At 46.0% G+C, this 16,592-nt stretch overlaps 1 protein-coding gene across 1 annotated transcript; it reads left to right on the top strand.

Annotated features, from left to right (window-relative positions):
* Positions 1-383: 383 nt before the first annotated feature.
* Positions 384-3,028, top strand: LOC139832449 (uncharacterized). The gene is made up of 3 exons (XM_071822213.1): positions 384-629; positions 715-1,348; positions 2,976-3,028. Exons 1-3 carry the CDS (start codon positions 402-404, stop codon positions 3,026-3,028), a joined length of 915 nt encoding a protein of 304 aa, XP_071678314.1. The 5' UTR covers positions 384-401.
* Positions 3,029-16,592: the final 13,564 nt, after the last annotated feature.

Here is a 16,592-nt window from a genome sequence, read left to right as displayed (position 1 = left end):
TTGAAGCGGAGGACCAGCACGTTCGCCGTTACATGTACGCGTTAGACAACATGTATAGGACCGGATGGAGCGTTATGCGGGGATCTCATGTTAGCTATGCTCCCGTTGTTGTTCCGTGGCTTTGGGGGCACACCCAGCCGCGGCTCGGGACCCGGTCGGCGCCCTCTAGGACCCGGTCTGCGCGGTTGAGTGGTTGTAGTAGTGATTGATATGTATTAGGGTTAAATAAACATGAACCCGATCTATGTATGCATGTAATCTGCAGATCTGCTTTCAGCACTATATTATCGATCCTTAGTTAAGAACTAAACATAGGTAACTCCATTTTAATTTTTCGGATTTATCCTTAATTTGATCATATGATGGTTCCTATATATAGCTTGCAGGTCGTTGTAGAAAGCATGGAGAGAGATGAAATTCAAGAAAATTTCATGGAGGAACTCATAGCAAACGGTACTCTGGATGATCGCGACGACGACGTTATTCCAGATGATGGCGGTGACGATGTCACCGCAACTTATTTGAATGCCTCCGGTGAGGGAGCGGAGGATATTGAGGAAGAAGATCCTAGTGGCGCCGGTGAGGAACAAGATCATCATAATGGCTCCCGAACTGTAGTTATCACCGAGGTATATAAATTAATTAAGCCGCTGTTGATCGACTAGATGCATTAACTAATGAAATTGTACTGACTATGAACTATTTCTTTTTTAGCCCTCCGGATCGAGCACTTCTTCTGTAAAGTCGAGGAAGCGAGGCCCGGCCAAAAAGTTGGATGACGGTGTTAGGCACGACATCACCCACATCGAGAATGATGGTAAACCGATTGCTCCAGAGAAAGGTGCAAAGGCATTTATAGCTCAATGCGGAGTGCTTGTTAGGGACCACGTCCCGATCACCGTTCGAGAATGGCACAAGCCGAAGGGACTAGTGCTGTCTGCAGAGGAAGAAGCTCAAGGTCTTTATATCGATGATGTAGCCAAAAACAGCATTATGAACAAGCTCATGGCACATTTCAACATAGTACCCGAAGAGGGGGGTGACGCTGAGAAGGCCAAGATGGAGCAGGCCCTCCGCGAGTTTGGCAAGAAGAAGATGGCCGAACTATTCAAGAGCCACAAGAAAAGATTGCGCCGCCTTATCAAGTTAAAGAAGACTCCGGACAGTGAGAAGGTAAAAAGTCACTGGGACGAATTCGTGAAGTACAGCACGGAGTCAGAAGAATTTTTGAGAAGGTCGGAAATAAATAAGGCAAATGCTGCGTTGAAGCTATATCACCAAATTCTGGGTCCAGGTGGATACAGGGCTAACCGTCCTAAGTGGGAGGCAGGCGAGGCGGAACTGACCTGTAAAGGGATCAGATTAGGGACACACGGTTGGATCGAACGGTGCAAGGAGTGGTTCTACGGGATTGGGGGAACGTTGGATCCAGAAACAGGGAAGTGCATCTATAAGAAAGCTCATCTGAAGGTTCCCATTGATGCCCTGGAAAAGGCACATAGGGACGTGGAGGCGGGGTTGTTCCAGCCCGAAAGAGAGAACGATGAGCTGACACGCGCCCTTGGGAACAAAGAACACGGCGGACGAACACGAGGCACAGCAGCTCCGTTCCGTGGAAGTATGGCTTTCCCTGCGGAAAGGAAGAGATTTCCGATAAAAGCCATGAGAGGAGGAAGGCAAGGGAAACAGACCGCCTGGCTAACTTAGAGGAGGGTATGAGCACCATGCAAGCCCAATTAACCATGGTAACCCAAGTACTTACATCTCGGATGGCTCGGGGGCAGGCCGTAGATCCCTGCACCGCTCAATGCCATCGCCCCGCTGCAATCTCAACCACACCGGAAAAGCAGCGTGGCTTCCTCTCAGCAGGTGGATAATGATGACCAGGTGGTCGAGCCTCCTCGCTACCCCCCCGTGGATGATCTCACTGAGAGCCGTCCTTGTGAGCTGCATGTTAAAGTTTTCAACCTATCCTTCAAGGCGGCGGTCGGCATCCTCTTACCTACAAGGTCTTACCATTGCCGTCCGGTCCAAGACGACTTTGCTGTTGTGATGGTGGATGAAGTGTTGAGAGAGTATGAGGGGTTGGTGCTTGAGCACCCTGCAGGTGAAGATGGGGAAATCAAAGAACTGGGAGAAGCCCGTAGAACCACCGTGCAATGGCGGAAGGAGAACATTGTGTTTCCAGGTGAGAAGCCAACAAGCAGGCCACCTCCGCCTCCTCCGCCACCTCGCCTCCTCCGCGTGATGATTCTCCTCTCGCGCGATGATGATTCCCCTATCCATGACCAGTCTCCTCCGCGTGAAAATACTCCGCCGCCTCCTCCTCCTCGTCAAGAGACTCCGCCGCTTCCACCTAAGCAAAAGAGGAAGCGGTCCGCGGCACCTCCTACAGCTCCGAAGAGATCATCAACTCCAATGAGGGAACAGACTCCGAGTTGTTGCCACATGAGCAGATCAAGAGCAAAAGGCGTTTCTTGCAACTGCGCCGAAGAAGATGTTTATTCCACCGCATGAGACAGTGAAGCACTTTGCCGAGACGAGAATGAAGAGACCTGAGCTGAGAGCTGATTATGACCGCTCTCTTGGACAGTCCTCTAAAGCGATGAAAGAAGCAAAAAAAAGTCGCCCAGCTTGGACAGCAGGACATTCAGGCCGCACCCCACTTCATCGTGGAGCCATATCATGATCCAGAGACGGCATCGATGATCGAACGGGCGGCTAGAGCTCAGGGAGCATCAGTTGAGTACGAAGATTACTATCCGACGGCTCAAATGGTAAACAAGTATAGATACGGATCTGATCTCGTCAAACCTGGCGAGCTCGCGCGTCTAGGGACTCAGATGCGAAGGTTGCATGACTGGTACCTGAAAGCCTGTCGAAGAGGTGATCGCTACCTCACGTTGTATCTTAGAGATGAGCATTACTTCCGGGGGGAAGACGAGATAAACATTGACGTAGAAGAACTGTTTCAGTTATTCAATCAAGACGCCTCGACAAAGCCGTCATCGGTTGCTACTGCTCGTAAGTGATTTATTTGTGTAATTAAGTTTGTAGCTCATTCATTTGCACTAACAATTATCCTCATTATATTCTTTGTGTACGCTATACATTTAATTATGCAGAATGAAGAAGCTGGAATACAAAAGAGGCAAGCTCCTACCGCTGGGGTTCATAGACCCAAACACAGTTCATGAAGTTACGGTTCGAGACTTCGCCAAGGACACAGAGGACAACATCGTAATGTTTTTAGAGAAGCAAGCAGACAAAGAGGATATATTCTTTCCCTACAACTTCAAGTGAGTGTTATATATAACATACATTATGCTTGTGCACCTTCCACTTTATTCTCGTAATCATTGAGCTATGCTTGTGCGCTTTCCATTTTATTCTCCTAATCATTGATCTTCACCTTGGAGTCGTAAACGTCATGGACTCGAAACGTAAAGAATATGCGGAATGGGCGGACATGGCTGCCATCCTCCGTGAGGTAGTTTCAATCAATTTCGTATTGGCATCTTCATCTGCTCTAATTCGAAGATATCATCAACTAATCAATTACTCATTTACTCATTATTTTTTGCCGGGCAGGGCTTGGAAACGGTTCATCAATACTGTTCCGGTGAATGGAAACCGGAGCTTACATTTAGAGATTACCCTGTAAGTAGTACTATATATATAGCTATGTCCGTGAAACTTTATATATGATATTTACTTTCAATACGATGCTTGATTATTAGTTTGATCGAACTATTTTTTCGTAAAGTGTATGAGGCAGGAAAAAGGGAATAACTTATGTGGATACTACGTCTGCACCTTCATGCGTGACATGTCCCGTCCCAAGGGTGGGGATGCCCAAATACACCACACTCGTGTCCGATAACAAATTTTCACAATTAATCTTAATTAGTACCATCTATTGTATTGAGTTCCATTCATATATTGATCTCCTTTTTTAAATATAGATGACACGCCTGCGGGACACTCTCATAACAGCGGATCAAATAAAAGCAATTCAAGAGGAAATCGCGGGATTCTTTATTACCGAGGTCCTTACCCCAGGTGGAGAGCACTATCGGAAGATCGTGACGTCGGACGATATTCGTTCAGGAAAAGTTGTATTGTAAATATGCATGCATTACGTGTACTGTGTTGACTATGTCGTGTACTGTTGACGATGTCTATATATATTCATGACGATTTTTTGTGGTTTCTTGAATGATATATATATGCATTGCTGAAACTCTGCCGCGGCAGAGAACGCTCGTTTCTCTGCCGCGGCAGAGAAACGCTGGTACAGCCTAAATCTGTGCCGCGGCAGAGAAATAGCAATTCTCTGCCGCGGCAGAGAAACATAGGCCCGGTTCGTACCACGAACCGGGACCAAAGCCCTTCCAGCGCGAGCTCCCTGGTCGCACCACGTGTTGAGGCCTTTAGGCCCGGTTTATCTTTGAACCGGGACTAAAGGGTACCCCCTTTAGTCCCGCCTTGTTGGTCCCGGTTCAAGAACCGGGTCTAAAGGCCCAAATGGACCGGGCCTATTGCCCCGTTTTCCACTAGTGGTCCTAGGCTTGCATCAAGGAATGCTTTGCTGCAGCGTTTTTCTTTGATCCGAGAGTAGTAAATTCTCTTTGAACTCCATGTACAGAGCCTTAATCCTTTCAGAGGTGCCAGTTGAAAATAATAAAATAATTGAAAAATGAACATTTCACTCAGAACTAAGATTTATGCATGGTATTTTCGTAGAAGAGTAATGCTCACCAAAGACAACCTCGTAAAACGCAATTCGCTTGAAAGTACAAAGTTTGTGTTATGTTGTCATGATGATACGATTAAACTCCTATTTTTTGATTGCAAATTCGCTAGATCTATATAATCGATCATACAAGTAAGGTGTACTTATACCCCCCCCCCACCCCACGTGGTGTTATTGATATATTCGAAAATTGGCTAAACGATGTGGATTATAGGTTTAAAATAATTATTAGGATGGAAGCGTTTGTCGTTATTTAGTCGCTATGGATATATACAAATGACAAGATTTTGATGATAAAAATTCTTCTCTCGTGCAAGTTACCTAACGGTGCATAATTTTGCTCCGTTTATGATCTCTCTACAGCGTGTTGAGAATCGCAACTTGTATATGAAGTTGTTTACAAGGTCGGAGGACACGGCGAGAGATATTTTATCCAACATTGATGACAACATAATCTTCGGATTAATCCTCTATCGCCTTAGGCGTCTATGCAATTTCTATGAGTTTTACTTGTATTAGGCCTCTTTTTATTTTATCTTTTGTTTGACTGAACTTAAGCGGTTGTGTGCATCTTTATTATATATAGACCCACAATATGATAAGCTAATGACTGATTTGCACCCACTTGGCAAAGAGATTTCCCCTGCGTTGCATCCGGTAAAAAGAGTCTATCGCATTCTTTCGCCCGTAGGGCATAGTCTCCTTTTCGGGGGGAAAAATCGTTAACTCGTGATCTAGTGACGAGTGCTATTAGGCACCACACAGCCATTCAGGTGGTATCTATTTATATTACATATGTTCATAAAATATGATTTACTGTAACCATCTACGTGATGCAACTTCATTGCATGTTGCCGTCAACAGATTTTAATCAGATTTAGCTTCACCTACACGTACGTCCAACATCTAATTAACTGAGAGAGGCCACCAGATAGTTGAACCAGGGGTGATCGATTGTGATATGTGCATGCCATTATATTGCGCTTTATACGCGGATACGTCCACATGTATACGTGCAAGCGTAAGTACCATGCTGCCCATGCATGCATATATAATCTCGCAACCAGCTAGCTTAATTTTCTTTTGGTTGTCGGCATCGTGCCACGCGAAGTAAAGCTACTATATGTATGCTGGCCATGAAAAAAGGGACAATATATTCAATAGTTCAGTCTACCGAGTGGATTCAGCAGCTAGCTAGCTAGCTATAGCTGCCGCGTATGCGTATCTCGTTATTTGATTGATCTGACGTCCCTCTAGACTTGGTTTTATGCATGTCGGCGGATTGACCTTAATTTGAGGAGGGTGAAACATCACCTGCTGTTTCGTGCGGTTTTTTCCTTCGAGTAGTACTACTACGGAGTAGTAGAATACTGCTCTTTCATGCGTTGACTTAAATATGTCCGCTGCACAGGTTTGTTTCTTGGTCCAGTGAGGACTATGTGCCAGCATAGAGATAATTCACAATCACCGGCGTTTCATGAATTCAACAGTACCTAGGCTCTCGGGAAGGGTGGCCTTACAAGTAATCAACTCCAGACGACAAATGCTTTAACCATCAACCAACCATTGAGATCCATTAGCAACATCTATATTGCGATCTGTAAGAATGTAATCAGCAAACAACGAGTTTGGAATGGTCATGCAGGTAGTTCTCGGCCAAAATTAGCAAGACTCGTTTAGCTAGCTAGCTTTATCAATGACTGACAAAAGTTAGCACAACTTCTAAGCCGAGCATAATAATCACCAGTTCGTTCACCTTTGGTGTCTCCTTGCAGTTGTCACGCTAACCCTTAGGTCCGAGGACACCGTTACCAAGACTCCCAATGCAAATGGAACCTACTCCACAAGCTCCGCCTACAAAGCGCAATTTCTTGGGTCCATTCAATCCTCCTTGTTGAACATTGTTTGGAAGAGCTGGGACTAACGAAATGTCGCTTCTTTGCATGGTTGGCCATCTAGAATAGGTCATGATACTCTGGCCGTCGGCCACACCAGCCAAGCTGTAGATATTCCGAAGGATCTGGACAATGCCTTCTTTTTGGCTTTCATGCCAGAACCTCATTCGGCACCTAGGCTCAGATAGGTCCCGGGGCGTCAATACTAGCAGTCATTGGCCACGACCCCATCCTCCTCACCAATGGGCTTCCAAGCCGCCATTACGTTCATCTCTTAGCAAATTTGGAAGGAGCGAAACATGAGGGTCTTCAGCAACAAATCCTCAATGCATCAGCATTGATGCAGAAAATCAGAGACGATGGTCGGGAGTGGATTATGGCTGGTGCAAAAAAACTAGTGGGAATTATTATCTAAGTGGCTTTTCCTTGTTTTCTAGTATGAAATAGAGTATTCTGTATTTGCTCCTCCTATATATCTGTATAAAAGGATAGCTGAATTATTGTGAGATAGGTGTAAAATAAACTAGCCAAAAAACAGAGGAATAAAGAAGCAAGCATTGGGGATATAACCTTTTCTTAAAGGAGCTAAAATTCGGTTGTTTTTAGAGGGGAAGCTTAATAATTCGGGTTTTTGAGAACTAAGTACTGCACGATCAATACATGTAAAGAAAAGTACTGTACGCTAGTAGATGCTTTTCGAGCGGAAGTTTTTTTTTTTTTGAGGATTGTTTTTCCTATTGTGGATCAAGGAGACGAAGGGTTGTTGCTCAGGTAGTAGCTGCCAGTCCATTCAAGTTGTGCATAAGCCAGCTCATATAGCCCAGACGCACTTGTCATTGGGCCACCCGTTGTCATTGGGCCAGCATGACCATTCCTAACATTTTTCAGTCTATTCATATGGGTGTCCATTGAAAATACCATTTACTTGTTGTGTATGCAATATATGCATGGATGACGGTTTGGCAATAGACTTTGCGATGCATGAGTTATGTCTTTAGTATATTTTGCGCTGGTAAAAATTTCACAATAAATAAAAGAATGAATATGTGCATCATCTCTGATATAGACGTGCACGCGCCAAAAACCTCTTTTCCGAAGAATACAAAATTATGAAACACAAGTACCAAGAAAGGATAACTGGTACGTGTACTAGATGACGGTGGTGCAAAAGAATAGAAAGAAGTTGTATATAGGTCATCGTGCTGAACGAGCTCACAACTTTGCATCCACAAAGGTTTCTAGTATCGTTATCTTGTCAACAGTATCATATCATACAATCGCATTATAGTGTCACTAGTAAAAATACCCGTGCGTTGCACTGGGAATAAAACAACGACTTTATTATTAAAAAACCTTTTAACAATTTATCTTTCGCTGCAATACACGGGCAATTTTCTTGTACCTAATAATAGAAGTAAAATATTTTTGGTGGTTTCATCCATTTGTTTCCATCATCCGTTCAGTCGTCACGCTCGGCCAATTGTGTTACGCTAAAATCGCTAAAAAATTGTTCTCCCTCGCCCTAGCGATCCCGCACCAGGAAAACAAGTGTACTCGCACCAGGAAAACAAGTGTACTCGAAGGATTTGACGATGGAAAACCAAGGGAAACTGGTGCAATCGAGCCATCCCGTGCTAGGAAAATCGGATAGCGTGCTAGGAAAACCAGCGAAGGAAGTTGTTCCTACATCATTAAGAAAAAAACATACGTAGAGTTTATTGTTTTTTTAGATGCTAATAGAGTTTATTGTTAGGGTGTGGATAATTTTAGCTCCGTATCCGCATCTGTTTTCGAAAATATGGTATGCACTTTTTAATAATCCACTAATAATGATTAAAATGTGCCTCTCCAACCTAGAATCATACATAATATTCTGGACAACTTCACAATATTTTACATTGGGTGCCAACCTTGCAGACAATTAAACAGTGCAACTGTGCAAGGTACACTGATGGAAGACAACATAATTCTAGATTGTTTACTCTGTGGAATTACATACTTTTTACCGTCCCGGTAGCATCCATCTCTATTGACTATAGCTGGTTCTGCACTTTTGCTCATCACCTCGTGGTCACTGTTCTATTTTGAAAAGTAATTTTTTTTTTGAAATATTTCTAAGAAAGGAGTATCAAGTGCCATATTACAACAAAGAATATTTTACTCTCACAAACATCTAAATTACCCATGTCATATTACAACAAAAATATTTAACTCTCCCAAACTTAAATTTCTCATGCGCTTAGTGCCCCTGCTAGCAGCCAAAGGTTTGCCTCATTTCGTGCGCCCATAACAGTGGTGTAATTAAGATATCGCGGTGCAAGGCAAACAATAGCAGCAGGATGCAATAGGAAAGAAACAACACCACCTCATTTTAGCTGGTATGTTTCCATTGAATCCAACACATGCCTGGCTCAGATTTTCACTTTGATGGAATTTTCAGTTCAAACAAAAGCGATTCTGCATACTTGATTTGTTTATCGGTTTGATCATTGTGGGCAGAATAGACAGACTATGATGTAGCTAGCCATGCTAATTAAGCATTTGGCAACGCCGATCAGTAAAGAGATTATATCTAATCTTAACAGCGATAGGCCTGATGGATCATTTTACTATACGGTACCTGTTTATCAGATAAACATTAACATGTTGTGTGACTGAAGATGAAGGGGGATAAACAGGGACGGCAGTTTGTCCTGAAACCAGCGATGTAAATATATCATGCGACAGACTAAGGCATAGCCTAGTGGTGGGGAGGGGCTGATGCCTTCCCACCCACCCGAGTTTAAGTCCTCATGCTTGCAATTTCGGTGATGTTGTACCCGCCTCTATCAAAATACCACGTGGCCCCTCCCACGTAGGAATCATCATTTTTTAAATATATCATGCGTTGACATTTCCCTAACAAGCATATACTCCTATAATCAGGACATCATGCGTTGCAACAATCTCATTTCTTTTCACTGAGTTTTGCATGTTGCTTCTTCCCTTTACAGTATTTTACACAAATTTCACTGCCAAGGTCGGGGGGAGGAAACACCTGGTCGTGGTGGTCGAGCTTCTCTGGAGGGAGAGGGCAGAGGAAACCAGTTTGGCAAGCAGCATGCCCACCTCTTCTAGGCACTCTAGCAGGTCAATGCGTTAGTTGCCAGAGCTACACCTGAAGGAGCCGTCAACCTCACATGTAATCAGCTCCACTTGATTGGTACCTGCAGCACCGGCTTGACGTGGCCATGACCACAAAGGGGAATCCGACCTCGCGCCCGCTCCACCTCGAGTCCTCCACGAGATCAAGATCAAGTCCATCGCAGATTCGTAGTGGAATCAAGCAGCCTGGTCAAGGGCCACCATGGAAACGTAGCAACACGGGATCAATCCCTAAATCCCCGAAGAATGACGCGTACTGCCAGGAAAGTTTCAGATAGAAACTCTCAACGGATCCGGCATCCTGGCTTCCTCCCAGCGCCACCGACCCGGGCTCGACGCCGCCATCCTGCTCATCACGCCGACGAATCCTTGCCGTGCCGCCGCTATTCGCCTGTCCGTGGCCGTGGTGCCTGACCTGGCACCTGCTAGGCTGGGCGCAGAGCTCTACTCCCTGACACCATCGCCATTTGGCTTCAAATCAAGGACACCACCGTGGATAGCATCCAATTCAACTTCAGCAACGGCAGTCGCCGGCGGGAGATGGTGGACGGGGCTGTAGGCGGGGAGCCAGCGCGGGGCCGATAGGCTGCAGCGGGTGGAGCTCCATGCGAGGGAGGACGGGGAACGGGGTATTTGCGAGTCTCTTCGAGCATGGAGTCGGGCCGCGCCGACGAGGAAGAACTGCGGGATCTAGCGCCAGCGAGTTGGAAGTTGGAACAGGGGCGCGGGAGCCGGGCTTCGCGTCGGTCAACAAGGAGCGGCGGTGTGGACTCCATCGGCGCGGACGAATCGTTATTTTCACTTATCGGTGGCATGTATTGTAATTTAGACTAAAACGAGGGGTAAGAAAAAACGGACGAACAAGAAGCCTTATTTTCTTTATTATTAGGTATAGATTACAAGATTAAGGTGCCTGTGGTGACTTCGTCAATTTCAAGATCCGATCCGCTAGCTCAGTCTTCCGAAGGTGCTCATAGAGGTAGGGTGTGCGTGTGTGCGTTCATAGGGGTGAGTGTATGCGCATGTATGTGAGCGTTTGCGTTTATACTGTGTTTCTAAAAAAAGTATATGTATATATTAAAAACTTCATTCCGATGAATTTCAAGCATATTCTGTCTTTCATAGAGCTAATTGTTAAAATGTTGCATTTACATTAAAAAATAGGCCAACATCCAATGCATGATATGAGCATAACTAATAACAAGCCCACAAAAACAAAAGATTGGGGCACATGTGCTTCAAATTCAGTAGACCCAAATGGCAAGTTGACCGCTAGCTTCATGTACGAACACCATTTTTATACCCTCTGTAAAAAAACACCATTTTTATTCCCAACTCACCCAAACAAATGGCAGCTTCGTTCTGTAAGTACTTAGTTCACCATGTTAATCCTAGAAAACATTTTCTTCGTCTAACCATGCATGCTCTCGGTCTGTATCTTCTTTAGCATAGGAATAGGATCATATGGCCAGTGGCGGACCTAGACAAATTTCAGAGGCTGGGCACACTGTCTCGGTTAGCAAGCAAAACGAATAGACGGACAGATCGAGCGAATCCATTTCACTTCCGTCGCTCCCTCAACGTGTGGAGTAGGCCAAGTGCTAGCTGCTGCTAGTGAACAGCCGAGCAGGTCCAAGTTGGCCAAGTTAAACTCACTGACCCTAATATTCAGCTTTTTCCTATCTGAAACGTAATTTTCCAGCGGAATCCCGTCGTTCCAGCTATATACATCCTCCAGGGAGCTCGTCGAAGTCCATCAAAGCAGCACCGCCGAGCCCGGGCACGTGCCCAGGGTGCCCGGACGGTAAATCCGCCCCTGCATATGGCATTGACCTTGTATCAGGTAAAGATATATACTATAATACATACCGCATATGAGTAAGATAACGTAGATTAAAATATCATCATGATACATATCGATTGCCAATGGTAATATCGTAAATCCGTAAGATACTGCGATACGTATCGGGATACTGATACTGATAACCTTGGTATCAACCCTTACTTGTCTATCGATCTAGCCCACCAATTTATGCCGCATATATTTGTCTCTCCTCTAAGAGCATCTCCAGTTGTGTCCCCCAAAGCATCCCCAAACCGCGCCGGATTGAGCGTTTGGGGGACGTGTTTTGTTCGTGCCGCGTTTGGGGGACGTCGCTCCCCAGCCGCGTCCCCCAAACACCGCCCCCAAACATTAAAAATACTTCTTTTTTAACACAGAACCATTTATCAAATATAGCATATAAATAAAAATATTTGCGAGGATTGTTTTCAAATTAAAATACAAGAAACAATAAAACAAGTAAACAAATATAATAAATAGGGCTAGATGCTATATCAAGGTGCCACGGTATTTCCTTTGATCCTCCACAAATGCTCAACGTGATCAGCTTGAAGTTGATCATGAACATTGCTGTCACGGATCTCTGCGTGCATGGCGAGGAAATCAGCAAAATCTGCAGGCAACTCATGATCAACCTCCGCAAGAGGGCCCTCACACTCATAGGGACCAACATGTGTCCTGGCATGATTCTTGCGGTCATCCTCGATGATCATGTTGTGCATGATCACACAAGCCTGCATCACCTCCCACATTTGGTCGTGAGACCAGCTTAGAGCAGGGTACCGGACAATGGCAAATTGTGCTTGAAGCACACCAAATGCCCGCTCGACATCCTTCCTGCAAGCCTCCTGTCGCGTAGCAAAGTGGGAATTCTTCAGACCTGATGGATTCGGGATTGTTTTCAAAAAAGTGGCCCATTTTGGATATATACCATCGGCTAGATAATAGCCTTTGGTATATTCGTGGCCATTGATCTCATAGTTGCATGGTGGAGCATGCCCTTCCACTAGTCTGCTGAACACCGGAGACTGCTGCAACACGTTGATGTCATTGTGTGATCCCGCCATGTCATAGAAATAATGCCAAATCCACAGGTCATAATCGGCCACAGCTTCAAGCACCACACTGCAATATCCATGACGCCCTTTGTATATACCTTGCCAAGCAAACGGGCAGTTCTTCCATGCCCAGTGCATGCAATCGATGCTTCCAAGCATTCCAGGAAATCCTCTGGCAGCATTTTGTGCCATGATCCTTGCAGTCTCTTCCTCAGTTGGCCCTCTCAAGTAGTATTTACCGAACTTTCCCACCACAGCTCGGTAAAACTTGTACATGCACTCAATGGCAGTAGACTCACTCATGCGAAGGTAGTCGTCCTTTGTATCGGCAGGTGCTCCGTATGCAAGCATCCTCATGGCGGCGGTGCACTTCTGAATCGACGAGAACCCGACAACGCCTATAGCGTCGAGCTTGAGCTTGAAGTAGGGGTCGAACTCTCGAACGCCGTGGAGGATATTCATGAACAGCCCCTTGCTCATCCTGTACCAGCGCCGAAAATTGTCGGCATGTGTTGCATCATCGGCGAAGTAGTCGTTGTGCGGCATGGCATGCCCCTCCATCCTCTGCCGGGGCTTGGACTTCCTTCTCCCCGGCCTCGATCCTCCGCGGCGCGGCCTCTTCCTCTTCTCCGCCTCGGCGTCAACCATGTCCTGGAGGGACACGATGATCAGCAAATGCTCCAGGAGGTCGTCGTCGAAGGCTTGCTCGTCCTCCAGCAGCAGGGCAACCATCTCATCGTCGAGGCATACGACGCAACGAACATCGGCCAATCGCGCCTACCTGGCAAGTCGTCGAGCACCTTGTGTGCGCGGAGGTGGGGCGGATTTGACGCCGCGTTCTGGGACCCGATGGCGAAGCGGCGGAACGACCGGCGGGAGCGCCAGCCGCGGCGACGGTGCCGACTCTCAGAAGAGATCAGACGCCCAAACGGCCGGCAAATCCAGCGGCGACGGAGGGGTGGGAGGCGCGGGAAGGAAGGAGCGACGAGAAAAAAAACGCGAATCAACGGTTTATACAAATACTCGCCGACATGTGGGAGCCCGCGTCGCTTCGCCTCGCTTTTCGTTGTGTCCGGCGTGCCCGGTGCGTCCCCTGTGGGACGGGGATGGCCTCGGGGCGCCGGACACCGTATCGAGACGCGTCGGACAAAATACGGGTTTAAGGGACGCGGCTGGAAGCGTTTTTTTATCCGGCGCGTCCCAAATAGCTTTGGGGGACGCTTTGGGAGATGCGACTGGAGATGCTCTAACTGTTGTCAAATGTTGTCAAATAGATGGCTAGCAGAGGGCCAAGCTGACGGTCAGGTGGGTATGTGTTCCTTTATACTACCGGACAAAACAAAGGAGTGATCATGTGCATTTAATGTACAATCTGCAAACAAACCTGAAAACTACTCTATCCGATCCATAATATTTGTCATGGATTTAGTTTAAATTTAAATTTTTGATTAGAGGAAGTACTAAAAGTTCGTATCCACGTGCAACATATATGTATGGAAATACATGATGTTTTATTTACATATATATGAGTCACGGTTAATACATTATTTGTCATTTTTGTTTATCATACATGGGAAGCAGGTCCCCTTAGCTAGTCTACTGAGATAAAGGTACATGGTGCGCCAGGCGGCACTGAGCTTAGATCTTTTCCCTTCAAAACCAACGACCTTTTGGTATAAAAAAAAATGACCTTTCTTCTCATTTTACTTTAGGAGGAGAACGGCGCGTACTTGTTCCCATGCATGATCGCTCTAGGCAAGACATTGTACGTCGCTGTCTTTATAAGACAAGCAAAAAGTCTCGGAAAGAGCAATTAAAAGCAGCCTTCTCCCCATCAATAAGACAACATTTTCTTAATCGATTTTCAGGTAGATGATCGAAGATAGCTTAACATTAGAAAATCAGTATGTGGCGGTGTCGACATCGAGCAATAAATTGACGTGCAGGGGATGATGTCTAGTGAGCGATCGATGGAGTAGGCAGTGGGTGAGTGGGTCTAGTCACGAGAATAAAATTAATCTGCAATCTTTAATTGTCGACAGAGGGGATTATCGCAAGATCTGATGCTTAGTTAAGAACTACATTTACAGTCTCATCGATCGTTAATGGTAAGATCAGTGATAGCGTATCTCCCGTGAAAGTGATACCAAGGACCACTTTCTTCTTATTCTGTCCACTTCGATCTCCAATTTACTCCTCGAACATGTGTATGATATCGTCTAGGTGAAGACTTGCGCATGCACTTTTGGCACCCGGGTGCAAATGGTCTCGTTATCGACCAAGAAAATGTGCTCTGCGATCTGTGTTGGGTGCAATAATGGGTGAGATACAATCAGTAGTAAAGGCCTTATACGGAGTCAGGTATTTACATGCGGAACCGTGACAGTGTGATGTCAGAAACAACCGTGACGAAAAGCCTAGCGGGATGCGCTTGAGGCCTACTCCATCCGTCCACAAATAAGTGTACCTGCAGGGTTTTCAAGATAAATTATGAGGTGGAGTGAAAAGTACATTAGGAACATGCATCTCTTCTCTTTAATTCTTTCACCTCCAATAAGCTAATTGCATGTAAAAAGCAAGAAGAATATGTGCTCAATATTACTGGATTTGATTTCCGTGCGATGAGAGAGAAGCAATTAAATTGCATTGGAAAGATATGAGTACACTCTTTTGTGGACAAAGTTTAGAGGCTAAATGTCCACTTATTTAAAGACGGAGGGAGTATCGTGGACCGCTGGGACAAGAAGGCGAGTTGCCATCGAGACAGTCCTCAGCGTCAGGACTCATGACAGAGAGCAGGCTGCGACTCCTTTGGGATACTGGCTACTCCCAGTCCATAGTTCGTTCGTGAGCACAAAATCAGTCGGGACTGTAGGTAAAAAAAAAATGCGCGGTGAACACAAGATCTGGACTGCAATGATGTTCAGAACTTCAGATTCAATATTTAATACTTTGGAAAAAAGATTCAGATTTAGTTTGTGTTCATGTCTACAAGGTTAGAAATCTCATATCTGCCAGATGTTATTGCAAATCAGTTGTTGCAAGAAGTGGCAATTAAATCGACATGTCTGAGCTTCTACAAAATAAAATGTAAATAAAAGTACAACGGGAGCCATCGCGATAACGGCAGACGGGCTGATAAAGGGATCAAACTGTGCAATCGCTCCTCCATTAGTACTTGACTACACCAACATCAGAACATACCCAAATCGATACATGAACTCTGTAAGCAGGGCGCAAACAAGAGCTTGTTTGGTAGTTTCCGTGAGTTGGATCAACGCGGTGCCGCTCCACTTTAGGTCTCTCACCGGATAATCGCCCGCGTCGTCAGCTTCTGTCTCCTCCCCGGCGGCAGCGCCGCCGTCGCGCCGCGGGTTCTGCTGCTGCTGCTGCACGAGCACTCCGCCGGCGGCACGCTGGAGCACCACCTGCGGCGAACGGCGTCAACAACGAAGCCACTCTGCTGGCACCACCATGCCAACATCGCCAACGCGCTGGCCTACTTGCAGGTGGACGACGCCCTGGCCTAACTCCACCCCACCCGATGGGAAGAAGAAGAGGAAGCCTTGGATCTTGACTTGATGTCGTCTAGATTTGGGGAACTGCGGCGACGCCGAGCTCTCGTTTTGTAGATTTTTTGAGGGAATGCTCTGGTTTTGCAGTGAGACAGCAGTATTGGATGATCGACATGTGGGCTCGTCAGTAGACGCGTGGTGCCTGCATGAGAGCACTTGGCTTCGCTCGCTTCGGTCCAGGACAGGCGGCGCTGGTCCACGTCGTTTGAGCTCCCGTTTGTACCGAAATACCCAAAGAGTGGACCGTCCTAATAAATGCACCATCAGTTGTTACAGCTGCCCTGTTCAATAATCGGTCCGCGTGGTTATATACGGAATAAA

Source organism: Lolium perenne, chromosome 6 (genome assembly GCF_019359855.2).
Source record: "Lolium perenne isolate Kyuss_39 chromosome 6, Kyuss_2.0, whole genome shotgun sequence".
Classification (NCBI taxonomy): Eukaryota; Viridiplantae; Streptophyta; class Magnoliopsida; order Poales; family Poaceae; genus Lolium; species Lolium perenne.
The sequence above is the reverse complement of the archived record's forward strand: the minus strand, read 5'-3'. Positions and strand labels throughout refer to the sequence as shown.

Bases quoted from the DNA above. Each gene is read 5' to 3' on its own strand.
- LOC139832449 (XM_071822213.1), top strand. From the start codon at position 402: ATGGAGAGAGATGAAATTCAAGAAAATTTCATGGAGGAACTCATAGCA. The intron at 630-714 runs GTATATAAATTA...TTTCTTTTTTAG, and splicing joins GAACTGTAGTTATCACCGAG to CCCTCCGGATCGAGCACTTC. The intron at 1,349-2,975 runs GTAAAGGGATCA...GAACTGTTTCAG, and splicing joins AGGCGAGGCGGAACTGACCT to TTATTCAATCAAGACGCCTC.